At 43.7% G+C, this 20,460-nt stretch overlaps 1 protein-coding gene across 7 annotated transcripts in view; it reads right to left on the bottom strand.

The window, feature by feature from the left end:
• ccser2a (coiled-coil serine-rich protein 2a) overlaps positions 1 to 20,460 on the bottom strand; it is a 150,217-nt gene that overhangs the window by 27,084 nt on the left and 102,673 nt on the right. For 4 of the 7 annotated variants that reach the window (XM_061968487.1, XM_061968495.1, XM_061968504.1 and 1 more), the window contains 3 exons: positions 19,146 to 19,217; positions 18,965 to 19,066; positions 9,338 to 9,457 (listed from right to left, as the gene is read on the bottom strand). In XM_061968487.1, coding sequence (XP_061824471.1) covers positions 9,338 to 9,457; positions 18,965 to 19,066; positions 19,146 to 19,217 — 294 coding nt within the window. Of the gene's footprint in view, positions 1 to 9,337; positions 9,458 to 16,353; positions 17,477 to 17,942; positions 19,067 to 19,145; positions 19,218 to 20,460 lie in introns of those variants that run through there. The other 3 variants (XM_061968522.1, XM_061968530.1, XR_009816005.1) reach the window with 2 other exon arrangements.

Genomic DNA, 20,460 nt, shown 5'->3' with positions numbered 1-20,460 from the left:
GAAAACACTCCTACAGACATCACACATGGGACGCTTTAGTAAGTAAGAATTGTTTTAGTTATATTATAAAACTTACAAACCATAGAGCACACGGGTATTTAAGCCACGCCCACCAAATATTAGAAGACATTTCTATTTTTACATACATTCGCCGCACTGGAACATATACCGGTATGAAAGACTTTATAAATGTTTATTTACATACATTAATTGTTTCCAAACAGTGTCTGTAACAAGGCAGTAAAACGGATGATAAAACAAAACAGAAGTCATCCTCATGGACCCAAGCTAGCTCTCCACTCAGCTAAACAGACTCAATAACTCCACGGTGACGTTTTGGGGAATTTGTGAAACTGGAACAATACAAAAATAATGTCATTGTAAGTTAATAAAACTAACACAGGCACTCGTAAACGTGTTAGCATATTCGCTAATGCTAACGACGTTAGCTACATTACATCACGATAGCACGTACAAATATGCATGAAAACACTCCTACAGACATCACACATGGGACGCTTTAGTAAGTAAGAATTGTTTTAGTTATATTGTAAAACTTACAAACCATAGAGCACACTGGTATTTAAGCCACACCCGCCAAATTTTAGAACGAATTTCTATTTTTACATACATTATCCACACTGGAACATATACCGGTATGAAAGACTTTATAAATGTTTATTTACATACATTAATTGTTTCCAAACAGTGTCTGTAACAAGGCAGTAAAACGGCTGATAAAACAAAACAGAAGTCATCTTCATGGACCCAAGCGAGCTCTCCACTCAGCTAAACAGACTCAATAACTCCACGGTGACTTTTTTGTGAATTTGTGAAACAATACACAAAGAATGCCATTATAAGGTAATAATACCAACACAGGCACTCGTAAACGTGTTAGCATATTCGCTAATGCTAACGACGCTAGCTACATTACATTATGATAGCACGTACAAATATGCATGAAAACACTCCTACAGACATCACACATGGGACGCTTTAGTAAGTAAAAATGGTTTTAGTTATATTGTAAAACTTACAAACCATAGAGCATACTGGTATTTAAGCCACGCCCACCAAATTTTAGAATACATTTCTATTTTTACATACATTATCCGCACTGGAACATATACCGGTATGAAAGACTTTATAAATGTTTATTTACATACATTAATTGTTTCCAAACAGTGTCTGTAACAAGGCAGTAAAACGGCTGATAAAACAAAACAGAAGTCATCCTCATGGACCCAAGCTAGCTCTCCACTCAGCTAAACAGACTCAATAACTCCACAGTGACGTTTTGGGGAATTTGTGAAACTGGAACAATACAAAAATAATGTCATTGTAAGTTAATAAAACTAACACAGGCACTCGTAAACGTGTTAGCATATTCGCTAATGCTAACGACGTTAGCTACATTACATCACGATAGCACGTACAAATATGCATGAAAACACTCCTACAGACATCACACATGGGACTCTTTAGTAAGTAAGAATTGTTTTAGTTATATTGTAAAACTTACAAACCATAGAGCACACAACTATTTAAGCCACACCCGCCAAATTTTAGAATAAATTTCTATTTTTACATACATTATCCGCACTGGAACATATACCGGTATGAAAGACTTTATAAATGTTTATTTACATACATTAATTGTTTCCAAACAGTGTCTGTAACAAGGCAGTAAAACGGCTGATAAAACAAAACAGAAGTCATCCTCATGGACCCAAGCTAGCTCTCCAATCAGCTAAACAGACTCAATAACTCCACGGTGACGTTTTGGGGAATTTGTGAAACTGGAACAATACTAAAATAATGTCATTGTAAGTTAATAAAACTAACACAGGCACTCGTAAACGTGTTAGCATATTCGCTAATGCTAACGACGCTAGCTACATTACATTACGATAGCACGTACAAATATGCATGAAAACACTCCTACAGACATCACACATGGGACGCTTTAGTAAGTAAAAATTGTTTTAGTTATATTGTAAAACGTACAACCCATAGAGCACACTAGTATTTAAGCCACACCCGCCAAATTTTAGAAGAAATGTCCATTTTTACATACATTAGTTGCACTGGAACATATACCGGTATGAAAGACTTTATAAATGTTTATTTACATACATTAATTGTTTCCAAACAGTGTCTGTAACAAGGCAGTAAAACGGCTGATGAAACAAAACAGAAGTCATCCTCATGGACCCAAGCTAGCTCTCCAATCAGCTAAACAGACTCAATAACTCCACAGTGACGTTTTGGGGAATTTGTGAAACTGGAACAATACTAAAATAATGTCAATGTAAGTTAATAAAACTAACACAGGCACTCGTAAACGTGTTAGCATATTCGCTAATGTTAACAACGCTAGGTACATTACATCACGATAGCACGTACAAATATGCATGAAAACACTCCTACCAGACATCACACATGGGACGCTTTAGTAAGTAAGAATTGTTTTAGTTATATTGTAAAACTTACAAACCATAGAGCACACTGGTATTTAAGCCACACCCGCCAAATTTTAGAATACATTTCTATTTTTACATACATTATCCGCACTGGAACATATACCGGTATGAAAGACTTTATAAATATTTATTTACATACATTAATTGTTTCCAAACAGTGTCTGTAACAAGGCAGTAAAACGGCTGATAAAACAAAACAGAAGTCATCTTCATGGACCCAAGCTAGCTCTCCACTCAGCTAAACAGACTCAATAACTCCACAGTGACGTTTTGGGGAATTTGTGGAACTGGAACAATACTAAAATAATGTCATTGTAAGTTAATAAAACTAACACAGGCACTCGTAAACGTGTTAGCATATTCGCTAATGCTAACGACGTACGTACAAATATGCATGAAAACACTTCTACAGACATCACACATGGGACGCTTTAGTAAGTAAGAATTGTTTTAGTTATATTGTAAAACTTACAAACCATAGAGCACACGGGTATTTAAGCCACGCCCACCAAATATTAGAAGACATTTCTATTTTTACATACATTAGCTGCATTGTAACATATGAAAGACTTTATAAATGTTTACATTATTTATAAATATCCACCAGACATCACACAGTGGATGGTTTAGTAAGCATGAATTGTTTTAGTTGTATTGTAAAACTTACAAACAGGGAAACAATGAGGAATCCTTTCGAGCAGAAGCGCTATGGACGGTTTTACTTCCGGTTCAAGGCAGGAAGTTCAGTTTCAAACGGCGGCACCTGCAGTGAGCGAACTCGTCCAAAAGATGGCGCCGCAGCACAAACAATAACACACCTTTTCAGTGTCTCTGTGGGCGAAATATGACAAAGTCGTGTTGAATACAAAACGTTCTGGCCGGGAGCGTAGACAAATCCATCAGGTCCAAGATGGCGGGCCTCCATGTGGAGAAGCAAAGTGAGACAGCGGGAAGAAGAAAAAGTCCGACAGAGAGAGACATCTTCCCAGGAGGGCCAGACAACCATTGCTGGTCTTTGTACTGGAGGAGGTCTTGTGAAAGCTGGCAGACAAGTTCTGCAGGAGGGCTTCATTAGCAGAGAAAGTTCCAGTGGAGAAGGTTTGTGTCTGGTCGCCTCACGCTGCTCCCCCGAGTCACGCATTCTACATGAAAGCACGTCTTACATCAATACCAGTCAAAGATCCTCTTTAGGACAGGAGCACTCTGCTGTTTTTAAGAACACACTGCAATAACACTGGTCAAAGATCATGTATATGACAGGAGCACTCTGCTGCTTTTAAGAACACGCTGCAATAACACTAGTCAAAGATCATGCATATGACAGGAGCACTCTGCTGCTTTTAAGAACCTACAGCAATAACACTAGTCAAAGATCACGTATATGACAGGAGCACTCTGCGGGTTTTAAGAACACACTGCAATAACACTAGTCAAAGATCATGTATATAACAGGAGCACTCTGCTGCTTTTAAGAACACACTGCAATAACACTAGTCAAAGATCATGTATATAACAGGAGCACTCTGTGGGTTTAAGAACTTACTGCAATAAAACTAGTCAAAGATCATGTATATGACAGGAGCACTCTGCTGCTTTTAAGAACCTACAGCAATAAAACTAGTCAAAGATCATGTATATGACAGGAGCACTCTGCTGCTTTTAAGAACTTACTGCAATAAAACTAGTCAAAGTCCTCCCAATACTGACACACACACATGTACACACTCCCAATAGTGACACACACATGTACACACTCCCAATACTGACACACACATGTACACACTCCCAATACTGACACACACATGTACACACTCCCAATACTGACACACACATGTACACACTCCCAATAGTGACACACACATGTACACACTCCCAATACTGACACACACACATGTACACACTCCTATGATGTCATCCAGCTCTCCTACTGGGGACGACTTATATGGGCACTAAGGTAGTAAAATAAAGGAAATGATTACAGCCGGCGACCTGTGACCCCAGAATGTCGCGGGGCTGATGTGCTGGGCTTAGCGCTCCGTAACACCACCGCGGGGCATTGGGCCACTCCAGCAGCACTTGAGTAAATGTCAGCAGCAACAAGAAAAAGGACACTTTAGAGAGCAAGAGGTGTGTGTTAGTGGGAAGAAAACAATACAGACCAGGCCATGTTAGAAATGTGTAGCGCTTACAAAAAATAAATAAAAAATGCTATAACCCTGCAGGGGTTTGTGTTGTGTTGAAACAATGTCACTCAATGTTGGGAATATTCAACCAAAAACTAACAACACACAAAATGTCCCATTTCAATGCCATTTTTGATCCTATAATTGGGGCAACTTTAACTACCGTATATATATATATATATATATATATATATATATATATGTATGTGTGGGGAAAAAAATCACAAGACTACTTCATCTCTACAGGCCTGTTTCATGAGGGGTTCCCTCAATCATCAGGAGATTTTAATAGAAGCATTCACATACCATGGTTTGTATAGGGCACAGAGTGGGTGGGTACAGGCTGGTGTAGGGGCGTGGTGATTGGCTCATGTGTTACCTAGGAGGTGTTTCCGTCTGTGGCGGCATGCTGATACAATTTCGCTGCGCTTGTTGAGGGATGACAGGTCTGGACGGTATATAATAAACAGTTTCTCTTTCAAGCATAGGTTGCATCTTTTATTACCACTATTGTAAGGTGTGCTGGATGCAAGAATTTGCCATGTTATTGAATATTCAACATTATTGTCTTTGAGGTCCCAAATGTGTTTGCTGAGTTCTGTGGTATTCCGCAGGTTTTGGTTCCTGAAAGAAGCCTTGTGATTGTTCCATCTGGTTTTAAACTCTCCCTCGGTTAATCCTACATATGTGTCGGATGTGTTAATGTCCTTGCGTGTTACCTTAGATTGGTAGACAACTGATGTTTGTAAGCACCCCCCGAAGAAGCGCATATGCCAAATTTTCAAAGAGAACGGCCTACGGATCACGATTGAAGCCAACAAGCAAACCGTCAACTTCCTCGACGTCACTTTCAACCTGAGAAATAACAGCTACCAACCATTCACGAAATCCAACACAACACTCCAATACGTGCACCATGACAGCAACCACCCACCCACCACCACGAAAAGAATACCTACCGGAATTAATAAAAGGCTATCGATGCTGTCATCTAGCAAAGCTGAATTTGACCAAGCAACCCCCCCGTACCAAAAAGCACTTGATGAAAGCGGATACAATTTCACCCTCACCTATGAACCCACGCCAGGAAACCAGCCAAAAAAGAACAGAAAACGAAACAACATCATCTGGTACAACCCCCCATACAGCAAAAACGTCTCAACTAACATTGGACACAAATTCCTCAATCTGATTGACAAACACTTCCCCAAAGGCAACAGCCTAAGAAAAGTATTCAACAAGAACAACATTAAATTGAGCTACAGCTGTATGAACAATATACGACAAATTATCTCAAACCACAACAAAACAATTGCAAATGAGCCGTCGGCCCCCGGACAGAGCGACCCCAAAACCAACAAAGGCTGCAACTGCCGCAAGAAACCTGATTGCCCTCTCAACGGGGGGTGCTTACAAACATCAGTTGTCTACCAATCTAAGGTAACACGCAAGGACATTAACACATCCGACACATATGTAGGATTAACCGAGGGAGAGTTTAAAACCAGATGGAACAACCACAAGGCTTCTTTCAGGAACCAAAACCTGCGTAATACTACAGAACTCAGCAAACACATTTGGGACCTCAAAGACAATAATGTTGAATATTCAATAACATGGCAAATTCTTGCATCCAGCACACCTTACAATAGTGGTAATAAAAGATGCAACCTATGCTTGAAAGAGAAACTGTTTATTATTTACCGTCCAGACCTGTCATCCCTCAACAAGCGCAGCGAAATTGTATCAGCATGCCGCCACAGACGGAAACACCTCCTAGGTAACACATGAGCCAATCACCACGCCCCTACGCCAGCCTGTACCCACCCACTCTGTGCCCTATATAAACCATGGTATGTGAATGCTCCCATTAAAATCTCCTGATGATTGAGGGAACCCCTCATGAAACAGGCCTGTAGAGATGAAGTAGTCTTGTGATTTTTTTCCCACACATACATATATATATATATATATATATAGAGTATATATATATATATATATATATATATATATATATATGTGTGCCGCAAGGTAGTTGGTGCTTGTCGTGGCGGTAATCCTAGAACCCGTTGGTGGACACCGGCGGTGAGGGATGCCGTCAAGCTGAAGAAGGAGTCCTATCGGGTTCTTTTGGCTCTTAGGACTCCTGAGGCAACAGACAGGTACCGACAGGCCAAGCGGTGTGCGGCTTCAGCGGTTGCAGAGGCAAAAACTCGGACATGGGAGGAGTTCGGGGAAGCCATGGAAAACGACTTCCGGACGGCTTCGAAGCGATTCTGGACCACCATCCACCGCCTCAGGAAGGGGAAGCAGTGCAGTGTCAACACCGTGTATGGTGGGGATGGTGTTCTGCTGACCTCGACTGCGGATGTTGTGGATCGGTGGAGGGAATACTTCGAAGACCTCCTCAATCCCACCAACGCGTCTTCCTATGAGGAAGCAGTGCCTGGGGAATCTGTGGTGGGCTCTTCTATTTCTGGGGCTGAGGTAGTTAAAAAGCTCCTCGGTGGCAAGGCCCCGGGGGTGGATGAGATCCGCCCAGAGTTCCTTAAGGCTCTGGATGCTGTGGGGCTGTCTTGGTTGACAAGACTCTGCAGCATCGCGTGGACATCGGGGGCGGTACCTCTGGATTGGCAGACCGGGGTGGTGGTTCCTCTCTTTAAGAAGGGGAACCGGAGGGTGTGCTCTAACTATCGTGGGATCACACTCCTCAGCCTTCCCGGTAAGGTCTATTCAGGTGTACTGGAGAGGAGGCTACGCTGGATAGTCCAACCTCAGATTCAGGAGGAACAGTGTGGTTTTCGTCCTGGTCGTGGAACTGTGGACCAGCTCTATACTCTGGGCAGGGTCCTTGAGGGTGCATGGGAGTTTGCCCAACCAGTCTACATGTGCTTTGTGGACTTGGAGAAGGCATTCGACCGTGTCCCTCGGGAAGTCCTGTGGGGAGTGCTCAGAGAGTATGGGGTAACGGACTGTCTGATTGTGGCGGTCCGCTCCCTGTATGATCAGTGTCAGAGCTTGGTCCGCATGGCCGGTAGTAAGTCGGATACGTTTCCAGTGAGGGTTGGACTCCACCAAGGCTGCCCTTTGTCACCCATTCTGTTCTGAACTTTTATGGACAGAATTTCTAGTCAAGGTATCTGGTTTGGTGGCTGCAGGATTAGGTCTCTGCTTTTTACAGATGATGTGGTCTTGATGGCTTCATCTGGCCAAGATCTTCAGCTCTCGCTGGATCGGTTCGCAGCCGAGTGTGAAGCGACTGGGATGGGAATCAGCACCTCCAAGTCCGAGTCCATGGTTCTCGCCCGGAAAAGGGTGGAGTGCCATCTCCGGGTTGGGGAGGAGATCTTGCCCCAAGTGGAGGAGTTCAAGTACCTCGGAGTCTTGTTCACGAGTGAGGGAAGAGTGGATGGTGAGATCGACAGGCGGATCGGTGCGGCGTCTTCAGTAATGCGGACGCTGTATCGATCCGTTGTGGTGAAGAAGGAGCTGAGCCGGAAGGCAAAGCTCTCAATTTACCGGTCGATCTACGTTCCCATCCTCACCTATGGTCATGAGCTTTGGGTTATGACCGAAAGGACAAGATCACGGGTACAAGCGGCCGAAATGAGTTTCCTCCGCCGGGTGGCGGGGCTCTCCCTTAGAGATAGGGTGAGAAGCTCTGTCATCCGGGGGGAGCTCAAAGTAAAGCCGCTGCTCCTCCACATGGAGAGGAGCCAGATGAGGTGGTTCGGGCATCTGGTCAGGATGCCACCCGAGCGCCTCCCTAAGGAGGTGTTTAGGGCATGTCCGACCGGTAGGAGGCCACGAGGAAGACCCAGGACACGTTGGGAAGACTATGTCTCCCGGCTGGCCTGGGAACGCCTCGGGATCCCCCGGGAGGAGCTGGACGAAGTGGCTGGGGAGAGGGAAGTCTGGGCTTCCCTGCTTAGGCTGCTGCCCCCGCGACCCGACCTCGGATAAGCGGAAGAAGATGGATGGATGGATGGATATAAGTGTGTATGTATATATGTGCATATGTATGGATATATGCATGTGTGTGTGTGAATATATACATATATATAGATACATATCTTCTTTTTTTAAATCTTTTTTACTATTTATATTATTAAATTATTGTGTATGCACCTTAGGGGATCTGCTCCAATTTGGTTGTTCTTTGAACCTGTTCACTGTAATAATGACAATAAAACTGTTCAGTGTAATAATGACAATAAAACTCTATTCTAGTCTATAGTAATGCTGCCTGAGGCTGAGCCAATCAGTGGCCACGATATTAAACAGTGTGCTCTGGTCTCATTTATACTACTTAAGTATTGTTAAGTAAGTTCGTTTTGCCATTTTATACTTGAAAATGCTTCATTTAGACTCAAAATAAGTTGTGGTGTGTGCTTTAAAAAGAAAAAAACTAGTCCATCCCAGGCAGGCTGACTATGGAGGAAAGTGTTTGCTAAAATGATAGGCTTATTATAGAATTATAGCTCCATCACTCTTACACTTCCAACAACAACACTCGCCCCGGCTATTAAAAGTGCGAGGCGGAGTGACAGGGCAGCTGACACGCTCGTAAAGTGTCCTGGGCGCGGGGAGGTCGTCGCCGAGCACGCCGGCCAAACAGGAAGTTAGACCAGTGACTCAGCCACCGAGCTCTGAAAAGAGAAAGCGCACCTGGGCGAGACTCGCAGGGCGTCCGGGCGGTCTCCAGTGGGTCTGGGTGGCCTTGTCGTGACGCTGGTGGGCGGGCGGGCGCAGCAGCGAGGGCGCCCTCTGCTGGCGGCACTGACATTGCTGGAGAACGGGAAGGAAACGGGGAACATGAATGGTGGAATATTAGACTTCAACCTCAGTCATAATTAGCTGAGAGGCAAAGACTAATCTTTCAATCGAGTCTTTGGTGTTTTTGAAGCTCCTCTGTTGAATTATGTAGAGCCTGAAATCTCCTCATTGGATATGCTGCTCAGTCTGAGCTACTTTTAACTACGCTCTCCTGTGCCAAGCTGGGGTCAAGTGGGAGTATGATGATGTTGAAACACAGCAGGGAACCACCCACACACTACAGCCATTGCACAGCAATCAGTGGAGTTTGTGTCCCTCTAAAAAATGCATTTAAAGGTCCCATATAGCAGTGATTTTCAACCACTGTGCCGCAGCACACTGGTGTGCCGTGATATATTGCCTGGTGTCCATCCATCCATCCATCTTCTTCCGCTTATCCGAGGTCGGGTCGCGGGGGCAGCAGCTTAAGCAGGGAAGCCCAGACTTCCCTCTCCCCAGCCACTTTGTTCAGCTCCTCCCGGGGGATCCCGAGGCGTTCCCAGGCCAGCCGGGAGACATAGTCTTCCCAACGTGTCCTGGGTCTTCCCCGTGGCCTCCTACCGGTCGGACGTGCCCGAAACACCTCCCTAGGGAGGCGTTCGGGTGGCATACTGACCAGATGCCCGAACCACCTCATCTGGCTCCTCTCGATGTGGAGGAGCAGCGGCTTTACTTTGAGCCCCCCCCCCGAATGACAGAGCTTCTCACCCTATCTCTAAGGGAGAGCCCCGCCACTCGGCGGAGGAAACTAATTTCGGCCGCTTGTACCCGTGATCTTGTCCTTTCGGTCATGACCCAAAGCTCATGACCATAGGTGAGGATGGGAACGTAGATCGACCGGTAAATCGAGAGCTTTGCCTTCCGGCTCAGCTCCTTCTTCACCACAACGGATCGATACAGCGTCCGCATTACTGAAGACGCCGCACCGATCCGCCTGTCGATCTCACGATCCACTCTTCCCCCACTCGTGAACAAGACTCCGAGGTACTTGAACTCCTCCACTTGGGGCAAGATCTCCTCTCAACCCGGAGATGGCACTCCACCCTTTTCCGGGAGAGAACCATGGACTCGGACTTGGAGGTGCTGATTCCCATCCCAGTCGCTTCACACTCGGCTGCGAACCGATCCAGTGAGAGCTGAAGATCTTGGCCGGAGGAAGCCATCAGGACCACATCATCTGCAAATAGCAGTGACGTAATTCTTCAGCCACCAAACCAGATCCCCTCAACGCCTTGACTGCGCCTAGAAATTCTGTCCATAAAGGTTATGAACAGAATGGGTGACAAAGGGCAGCCTTGGCGGAGTCCAACCCTCACTGGAAACGTGTCCGACTTACTGCCGGCAATGCGGACCAAGCTCTGGCACTGATCATACAGGGAGCGGACTGCCACAATCAGACAGTCCGTTACCCCATACTCTCTGAGCACTCCCCACAGGACTTCCCGAGGGACACGGTCGAATGCCTTCTCCAAGTCCACAAAGCACATGTAGACTGGTTGGGCAAACTCCCATGCACCCTCAAGGACCCTGCCGAGAGTATAGAGCTGGTCCACAGTTCCACGACCAGGACGAAAACCACACTGTTCCTCCTGAATCCGAGGTTGGACTATCCGGCGTAGCCTCCTCTCCAGTACACCTGAATAGACCTTACCGGGAAGGCTGAGGAGTGTGATCCCACGATAGTTGGAACACACCCTCCGGTTCCCCTTCTTAAAGAGAGGAACCACCACCCCGGTCTGCCAATCCAGAGGTACCGCCCCCGATGTCCACGCGATGTTGCAGAGTCTTGTCAACCAAGACAGCCCCACAACATCCAGAGCCTTAAGGAACTCCGGGCGGATCTCATCCACACCCGGGGCCTTGCCACCGAGGAGCTTTTTAACTACCTCGGCAACCTCAGCCCCAGAAATAGGAGAGCCCACCACAGATTCCCCAGGCCCTGCTTCCTCATAGGAAGACGTGCTGGTAGGATTGAGGAGGTCTTCGAAGTATTCCCTCCACCGATCCACAACATCCACAGTCGAGGTCAGCAGAACACCATCCTCGCCATACACGGTGTTGACACTGCACTGCTTCCCCTTCCTGAGGCGGCGGATGGTGGTCCAGAATTGCTTCGAAGCCGTCCGGAAGTCTTTTTCCATGGCCTCCCCGAACTCCTCCCATGTCCGAGTTTTTGCCTCCGCGACCGCTGAAGCCGCACACCGCTTGGTCTGTCGGTACCTGTCTGCTGCCTCAGGAGTCCCATGAGCCAAAAGAACCCGATAGGACTCCTTCTTCAGCCTGACGGCATCCCTCACCGCCGGCGTCCACCAACGGGTTCTAGGATTACCGCCACGACAAGCACCAACTACCTTGCGGCCACAGCTCCAATCGGCCGCCTCGACAATAGAGGTACGGAACATTGTCCACTCGGACTCAATGTCCAGCACCTCCCTCGTGACATGTTCAAAGTTCTTCCGGAGGTGGGAATTGAAACTCTCTCTGACAGGAGACTCTGCAAGACGTTCCCAGCAAACCCTCACAATGCGTTTGGGCCTGCCAGGTCTGTCCGGCATCCTCCCCCAACCATCGCAGCCAACTCACCACCAGGTGGTGATCGGTAGAAAGCTCCGCCCCTCTCTTCACCCGAGTGTCCAAAACATGAGGCCGCAAATCCGATGACACAACTACAAAGTCGATCATGGAACTGCGGCCTAGGGTGTCCTGGTGCGCCGTGGGGAATCATGCAACTTCACCGAATTGGTCCAAAAAATATTTTTTGCAAATCAATAGTCATAATAATGTGCCGTTGTCTAGTGCCTGTGCTGTGTAGAGTTTGGCAAGGTAACCATGTAATACTCCATATCAGTAGGTGGCGGCAGCAGGTAGTTCATTGCTTTGTAGAAGTCGGAACGCGTCGAGGATGGTTTGTCGTGATCCCAATAGGCAGAGCACAGCGGGAGACAGCGTGCAGGTAAAAAAGGTATGTAACGCTTAAACCAAAAATCAACAAAAGGCAAGTCCCGCTAGGAAAAGGCACTGAAGCATAGGGATGGCTATGTAAAACAAAAGTAAAACTGAACCGGCTACAAAGTCAACAAAAACAGAATGCTGGACGACAGCAAAAACTTACAGCGTGCGGAGCAAATACGGCGTCCACAAAGCACACCCCGTACGTGACATGACAATCAACAATGTCCCCACAAAGAAGGATAGCGTACGCACAACTTAGCAGGGGGCGGGCAATAGCGCTCAAAGGAAGGCGTGAAGCTGCTACAGGAGGACACCGACACAACAGGAAGGGTCACCAAAATAACAGCGCAAGACAGGAACTAAAGCAATACACACAGGAAACAACAACAAACTCAAAATAAGGCACGACAACCTGGCGGAGTTTAATTTTTTTAACCTTTTCTGCTGGTGGTGTGCCTCCGTATTTTTTTTATGAAAAAAATGTGCCTTGGCTTATAAAAAAGGTTGAAAAACACTGCCATATAGGGTATACCGGTACTAGTATAGTATCGCGGTACTAATGAATAAAAAAACGGTACTATACTCCATTTGAAAAGTACCGGTTCGCCTTATTTATTTTTTTTAACATCGTCACCTCGTGAGTCAGTGGCTTAGTGGTTAGAGTGTTTGCCCTGAGATGGGTAGGTTGTGAGTTCAAACCCCGGCCGAGACTATAAAAATGGGAGCCATTACCTCCCTGCTTGGCACTCAGCATCAAGGGTTGGAATTGGGGGTTAAATCACCAAAAAATGATTCCCAGGCGCGGCCACCGCACCGCTGCCGCTCACTGCTCCCCTCACCTCCCAGGGGGTGATCAAGGGTGATGGGTCAAATGCAGAGAATAATTTCGCCACACCTAGTGTGTGTGTGACAATCATTGGTACTTTAGCTTTAACTTTAAATCTGTTGTCCGTCGTTGAGTAAATCATACGTTGGGGCGCCCCTAGTGGCCTAGGTGACTAATTTGGAAACGCGTAGACCTGTACCCTTGTAGAGTGTCCCACCACGCTTTGACGAAAGATTGTACGCCTCCTCTTTTTTTTTTGTACTTTCCCTGATTAGATTGCAACAGCTGTTTCTAAGGGAGGGGGGTCGTAAACAGCCGTCGCTAAGGACTAAATGACAATAATAAACATATGTTTCATGTACACTAACATTTTTTTTGTTGAAATAAAGACAATAATGGCATTTTGAGTCTCGATTAGTCATTGCCTAGCTTAGGGATTAGTCGACTACGAACATTTTGATGGTCAACTTATTATATAAAATCAGAGAAAAGTGTAACTTCCACAAGAGTAACTTATTAATGGACTAATGAATGATTTGGTAGGCAACTTTGTGGCAGTAAATGTCAAAGCTGCAGACTGGACAGGTTGGCTCTGCGGCCGACAGGAAGTCACAGTTTTATGCCGGCTTTAGTGAAAACTTCATGCAGCCAATTTCAAGGCCAAATAAACAAGCTTTTTTTTTTTGCAGGGGATGACAGGCAATTTGAAACAGCCCAACTTTTTTTTTTCCCCCTCCAAAAAGGTAGGTGGTAGATTCTCACCTCGGGATGAAGAAGCCAATATAATCATATATATTTTCTTTTACTCCGCGTCTGCCTCCATACGCAATAAATAGCGCGGTGGAACATGGGCGAGGGCGAGGGTGCAGCAATATCGTGCCCAGCTGGGCGGGTGCCAGCTGTAATTGGGAGGCTCGCATGTGGAGGCCCGGCTTTGACATTTTGGGTATTTGCAGACGTGACGGTGGATTTGAATAATGTCAGTGTGGCATACGCTTGTTTGACTAACAAGGAGAGTGTCTTCAAGACGCTAACGAGTGTTAGGCTGCTAAAAGCAAGTTTTATTTCTTCTTCTTCATCATGCAAACTGTCTACATTTTCATTCACGCGACCCATCAAGATTACGGCTGTCAAATTAAATACAAAAAAAATGATGGCGTTAATCATGTACGAGCACAGATTGATCACGCTATTTATTTTCACCGCACAAGCTCCTTTACCTTAAATCAGGGGTGCCAAAAAATGTTCCCCTGGCAAATTAAAAGGGTTACGCGGGCGCCATTTTGCTAGTGTTCACCTTCAAAACAAGTATAATGTGTCGATTTTGAGGTTTTATTCTCAAAAACAATTGATATTTAAAACTGAAAATGGGTACTAGTAGGAATTGGGCTTTCCAGTCTGTGAAAAGCTCTCCCTGACCACCTGAGGGCACCACAGACGGTGGATGCTTTTAAAAAAAAAAGGCTTAAAAACCCTTCTTTTTAAAAAAGCCTCTTTTTTTTTTAGATATACAGGTAAAAGCCAGTAAATTAGAATATTTTGAAAAACTTGATTTATTTCAGTAATTGCATTCAAAAGGTGTAACTTGTACATTATATTTATTCATTGCACACAGACTGATGCATTCAAATGTTTATTTCATTTAATTTTGATGATTTGAAGTGGCAACAAATGAAAATCCAAAATTCCGTGTGTCACAAAATTAGAATATTACTTAAGGCTAATACAAAAAAGGGATTTTTAGAAATGTTGGCCAACTGAAAAGTATGAAAATGAAAAATATGAGCATGTACAATACTCAATACTTGGTTGGAGCTCCTTTTGCCTCAATTACTGCGTTAATGCGGCGTGGCATGGAGTCGATGAGTTTCTGGCACTGCTCAGGTGTTATGAGAGCCCAGGTTGCTCTGATAGTGGCCCTCAACTCTTCTGCGTTTTTGGGTTTGGCATTCTGCATCTTCCTTTTCACAATACCCCACAGATTTTCTATGGGGCTAAGGTCAGGGGAGTTGGCGGGCCAATTTAGAACAGAAATACCATGGTCCGTAAACCAGGCACGGGTAGATTTTGCGCTGTGTGCAGGCGCCAAGTCCTGTTGGAACTTGAAATCTCCATCTCCATAGAGCAGGTCAGCAGCAGGAAGCATGAAGTGCTCTAAAACTTGCTGGTAGACGGCTGCGTTGACCCTGGATCTCAGGAAACAGAGTGGACCGACACCAGCAGATGACATGGCACCCCAAACCATCACTGATGGTGGAAACTTTACACTAGACTTCAGGCAACGTGGATCCTGTGCCTCTCCTGTCTTCCTCCAGACTCTGGGACCTCGATTTCCAAAGGAAATGCAAAATTTGCATGGTTGGGTGATGGTTTGGGGTGCCATGTCATCTGCTGGTGTCGGTCCACTCTGTTTCCTGAGATCCAGGGTCAACGCAGCCGTCTACCAGCAAGTTTTAGAGCACTTCATGCTTCCTGCTGCTGACCTGTTCTATGGAGATGGAGATTTCAAGTTCCAACAGGACTTGGCGCCTGCACACAGCGCAAAATCTACCCGTGCCTGGTTTACGGACCATGGTATTTCTGTTCTAAATTGGCCCGCCAACTCCCCTGACCTTAGCCCCATAGAAAATCTGGGGGGTATTGTGAAAAGGAAGATGCAGAATGCCAGACCCAAAAACGCAGAAGAGTTGAAGGCCACTATCAGAGCAACCTGGGCTCTCATAACACCTGAGCAGTGCCAGAAACTCATGGACTCCATGCCACGCCGCATTAACGCAGTAATTGAGGCAAAAGGAGCTCCAACCAAGTATTGAGTATTGTACATGCTCATATTTTTCATTTTCATACTTTTCAGTTGGCCAACATTTCTAAAAATCCCTTTTTTGTATTAGCCTTAAGTAATATTCTAATTTTGTGACACACGGAATTTTGGATTTTCATTTGTTGCCACTTCAAATCATCAAAATTAAATGAAATAAACATTTGAATGCATCAGTCTGTGTGTAATGAATAAATATAATGTACAAGTTACACCTTTTGAATGCAATTACTGAAATAAATCAAGTTTTTCAAAATATTCTAATTTACTGGCTTTTACCTGTATGTGTGCTAGTTCTAGCTATTAGGCCAGGGGTCGGCAACCCGCGGCTCTAGAACCGCATGTGGCTCTTTAGCGCCGCCCTAGTGGCTCTCTGGAGCTTTTTAAAAAATGTATGAAAAATGGAAAAAGATGAGGGGAAAAAAATCTATTTTTTGTTTTAATATGGTTTCTGTAGGAGGACAAACATGACACAAACCTCCCTAATTGTTACAAAGCACACTGTTTATATTAAACATGCTTCACTGATTCCAGTATTTGGCGAGCGCCGTTTTGTCCTACTAATTTTGGCGGTCCTTGAACTCACCGTAGTTTGTTTACATGTATAACTTTCTCAAACTTTCTAGGACGTGTTTTATGCCACTTCTTTTCCTGTTTCATTTTGTCCACCAAACTTTTAAGGTTGTGCATGAAAGGTGAGTTTTGTTGATGTTATTGACTTGTGTGGAGTGCTAATCAGACATATTTGGTCACTGCATGACTGCAAGCTAATCGATGCTAACATGCTATTTAGGCTAGCTATATGTACATATTGCATCATTATGCCTCATTTGTAGCTATATTTGAGCTCATTTAGTTTCCTTTAAGTCCTCTTAATTCAATTTATATCTCATGACACACTATCTGTATGTAATATGGCTTTTAATTTTTTGCGGCTCCAGACAGATTTGTTTTTGTATTTTTGGTCCAATATGGCTCTTTCAACATTTTGGGTTGCCGACCCGTGTATTAGGCTGTTCTCGTTTAAAAACATGTTCACTATTTATTTTACTTGTTGGGGGCAGCTATTTGTGGTTGTTGTTTTTTTAAATGCACTGTAGCACTTTGAGGTTGTTTGTTCAATGTAAAGTGCTTTTACGAATAAAATCTATTATTATTATTATTATTGTCTAACGTCTTGGACTTGCAACTCAATGTCATGCTGTCAAATGATGGTATGATGATAAATAAACAAGCTATAACAACTGGACAGCAATTAACATAATAAGCTCATTTTTAACTGTTGCAGTAAAAAAAATTGGGTTTTTTATTCTCAAAAACAATTGATATTTGAAACTGAAAATGGGTACTAGTAGGAATTGGGCTTTCCAGTCTGTGAAAAGCGCTCCCTGACCACCTGAGGGTACCACAGACGGTGGATGCTTTTTAAAAAAAGACTCTTTTTTTCTTTTTTTTTAGATATATGTGTGCTAGTTCTAGCTATTAGGCTGTTCTCGTTTAAAAAAAAATGTTCACTATTTATTTTGCTTGTTGGGGGCAGCTATTTGTGGTTTAAATGCACTGTAGCACTTTGAGGTTGTTTGTTCAATGTAAAGTGCTTTTACAAATAAAATCTATTATTATTATTATTATTATCTAACGTCTTGGACTTGCAACTCAATGTCATGCTGTCAAATGATGGTATGATGATAAATAAACAAGCTATAACAACTGGACAGCAATTAACATAATAAGCTCATTTTTAACTGTTGCAGTAAAAAAATTGGGTTTTTTATTCTCAAAAACAATTGATATTTAAAACTGAAAATGGGTACTAGTAAGGAATTGGGCTTTCCAGTCTGTGAAAAGCTCTCCCTGACCACCTGAGGGCACCACAGACGGTGGATGCTTTTAAAAAAAGGCTTAAAAACCCTTCTTTTTAAAAAAGCCTCTTTTTTTTAGATGTATGTGTGCTAGTTCTAGCTATTAGGCTGTTCTCGTTTAAAAAAATGTTCACTATTTATTTTACTTGTTGGGGGCAGCTATTTGTGGTTGTTGTTTTTTTAAATGCACTATAGCACTTTGAGGTTGTTTGTTCAATGTAAAGTGCTTTTACAAATAAAACCTATTATTATTATTATTATTATCTAACGTCTTGGACTTGCAACTCAATGTCATACTGTCAAATGATGGTATGATGATAAATAAACAAGCTATAACAACTGGACAGCAATTAACATAATAAGCTCATTTTTAACTGTTGCAGTAAAAAAATTGGGTTTTTTATTCTCAAAAACAATTGATATTTAAAACTGAAAATGGGTACTAGTAGGAATTGGGCTTTCCAGTCTGTGAAAAGCTCTCCCTGACCACCTGAGGGCACCACAGACGGTGGATGCTTTTAAAAAACCCTTCTTTTTAAAAAAGCCTCTTTTTTTTTTAGATATATGTGTGCTAGTTCTAGCTATTAGGCTGTTCTCGTTTAAAAAAATGTTCACTATTTATTTTACTTGTTGGGTGCAGCTATTTGTGGTTGTTGTTTTTTAAATGCACTGTAGCACTTTGAGGTTGTTTGTTCAATGTAAAGTGCTTTTACAAATAAAATCTATTATTATTATTATTATTATTATCTAACGTCTTGGACTTGCAACTCAATGTCATACTGTCAAATGATGGTATGATGATAAATAAACAAGCTATAACAACTGGACAGCAATTCACATAATAAGCTCATTTTTAACTGTTGCAGTAAAAAAATGTTGTTGTTTTTTTAATAAAACAATACTGAAAATGGGTACTGTTGAGTATTGGTTCACATGTGAACAGTAGCCATCTTGACCTCTGTGTAGAACAGTTTTTAAAAAAAGCGTAATGTTGCAGTGACAAACAGAGAAGAGTTTGTTACCGGGTGTTGCTGCTGACACTGCAGAGTCAGCTGAAGTATGGTCTTGTCCCTGGTCCTCACTTCTTCTCTCAGCATGAGCACCTCCTTCAGCAGCTCTTCACACTGCACACACACACACATAAATATATAAATATATAGTGCAGCTTATTCAGTCAAAGACAAAAAAGACATTTCTCACTACCTGGGCCGCAGTGGCGGTGTTGCCTTCACCGTCCTGGACAACATCTGCTGCTGGCAAGTCAGGATCCTCACGCTGCAAGTACACAAAAAAAGCCACAAAGTACACAATCAATGACACTTGCCTGGGGCACGCCGCAAGAGCAATGTTGTGGGGTGGAATAATTGTGCTCCTTCACACTTTCGCTCTCCGCCAACCGCGGTGTGTTCTGGCTTTATTCCGCTATGAAGGAGAAACGTCAATACCTGCTGCAATCAAATTGTTTTTCTTTTTGAGCAAGAAGGCAGATCGGAGGTCATCTTCTTTATCCGGCATAAACTAACAAGCCCACTTATTCCACGAACAAATCAACTCTCAGCCTGCATATCTTTGTTTGAGCTAAGTCTTCTGCTCTCCAACAGCTGCAGCCTAGGCTATTACTTTCAGACAAAAACAGCTCAAAAATTCTCAGAAATGTCTCAAAGCTTTGCTTTAATGGAGTCATATATATATATATACATATATATATATATATATATATATATATGTATGTGTGGGAAAAAAAATCACAAGACTATTTCATCTCTACAGGCCTGTTTCATGAGGGGTTCCCTCAATCATCAGGAGATTTTAATGGGAGCATTCACATACCATGGTTTATATAGGGCACAGAGTGGGTGGGCACAGGCTGGCGTAGGGGCGTGGTGATTGGCTCATGTGTTACCTAGGAGGTGTTTCCGTCTGTGGCGGCATGCTGATACAATTTCGCTGCGCTTGTTGAGGGATGACAGGTCTGGACGGTAAATAATAAACAGTTTTTCTTTCAAGCATAGGTTGCATATTTTACTACCACTATTGTAAGGTGTGCTGGATGCAAGAATTTGCCGTGTTATTGAATATTCAACATTATTGTCTTTGAGGTCCCAAATGTGTTTGCTGAGTTCTGTGGTATTCCGCAGGTTTTTGTTCCTGAAAGAAGCCTTGTGATTGTTCCATCTGGTTTTAAACTCTCCCTCGGTTAATCCTACATATGTGTCGGATGTGTTAATGTCCTTGCGTGTTACCTTAGATTGGTAAACAACTGATGTTTGTAAGCACCCCCCGTTGAGAGGGCAATCAGGTTTCTTGCGGCAGTTGCAGCCTTTGTTGGTTTTGGGGTCGCTCTGTCCGGGGGCCGACGGCTCATTTGCAATTGTTTTGTTGTGGTTTGAGATAATTTGTCGTATATTGTTCATACAGCTGTAGCTCAATTTAATGTTGTTCTTGTTGAATACTTTTCTTAGGGTGTTGCCTTTGGGGAAGTGTTTGTCAATCAGACTGAGGAATTTGTGGCCAATGT

The sequence above is a fragment of the Nerophis lumbriciformis genome, linkage group LG02 (assembly GCF_033978685.3).
Source record: "Nerophis lumbriciformis linkage group LG02, RoL_Nlum_v2.1, whole genome shotgun sequence".
Taxonomy (NCBI): Eukaryota; Metazoa; Chordata; class Actinopteri; order Syngnathiformes; family Syngnathidae; genus Nerophis; species Nerophis lumbriciformis.
The sequence above is the reverse complement of the archived record's forward strand: the minus strand, read 5'-3'. Positions and strand labels throughout refer to the sequence as shown.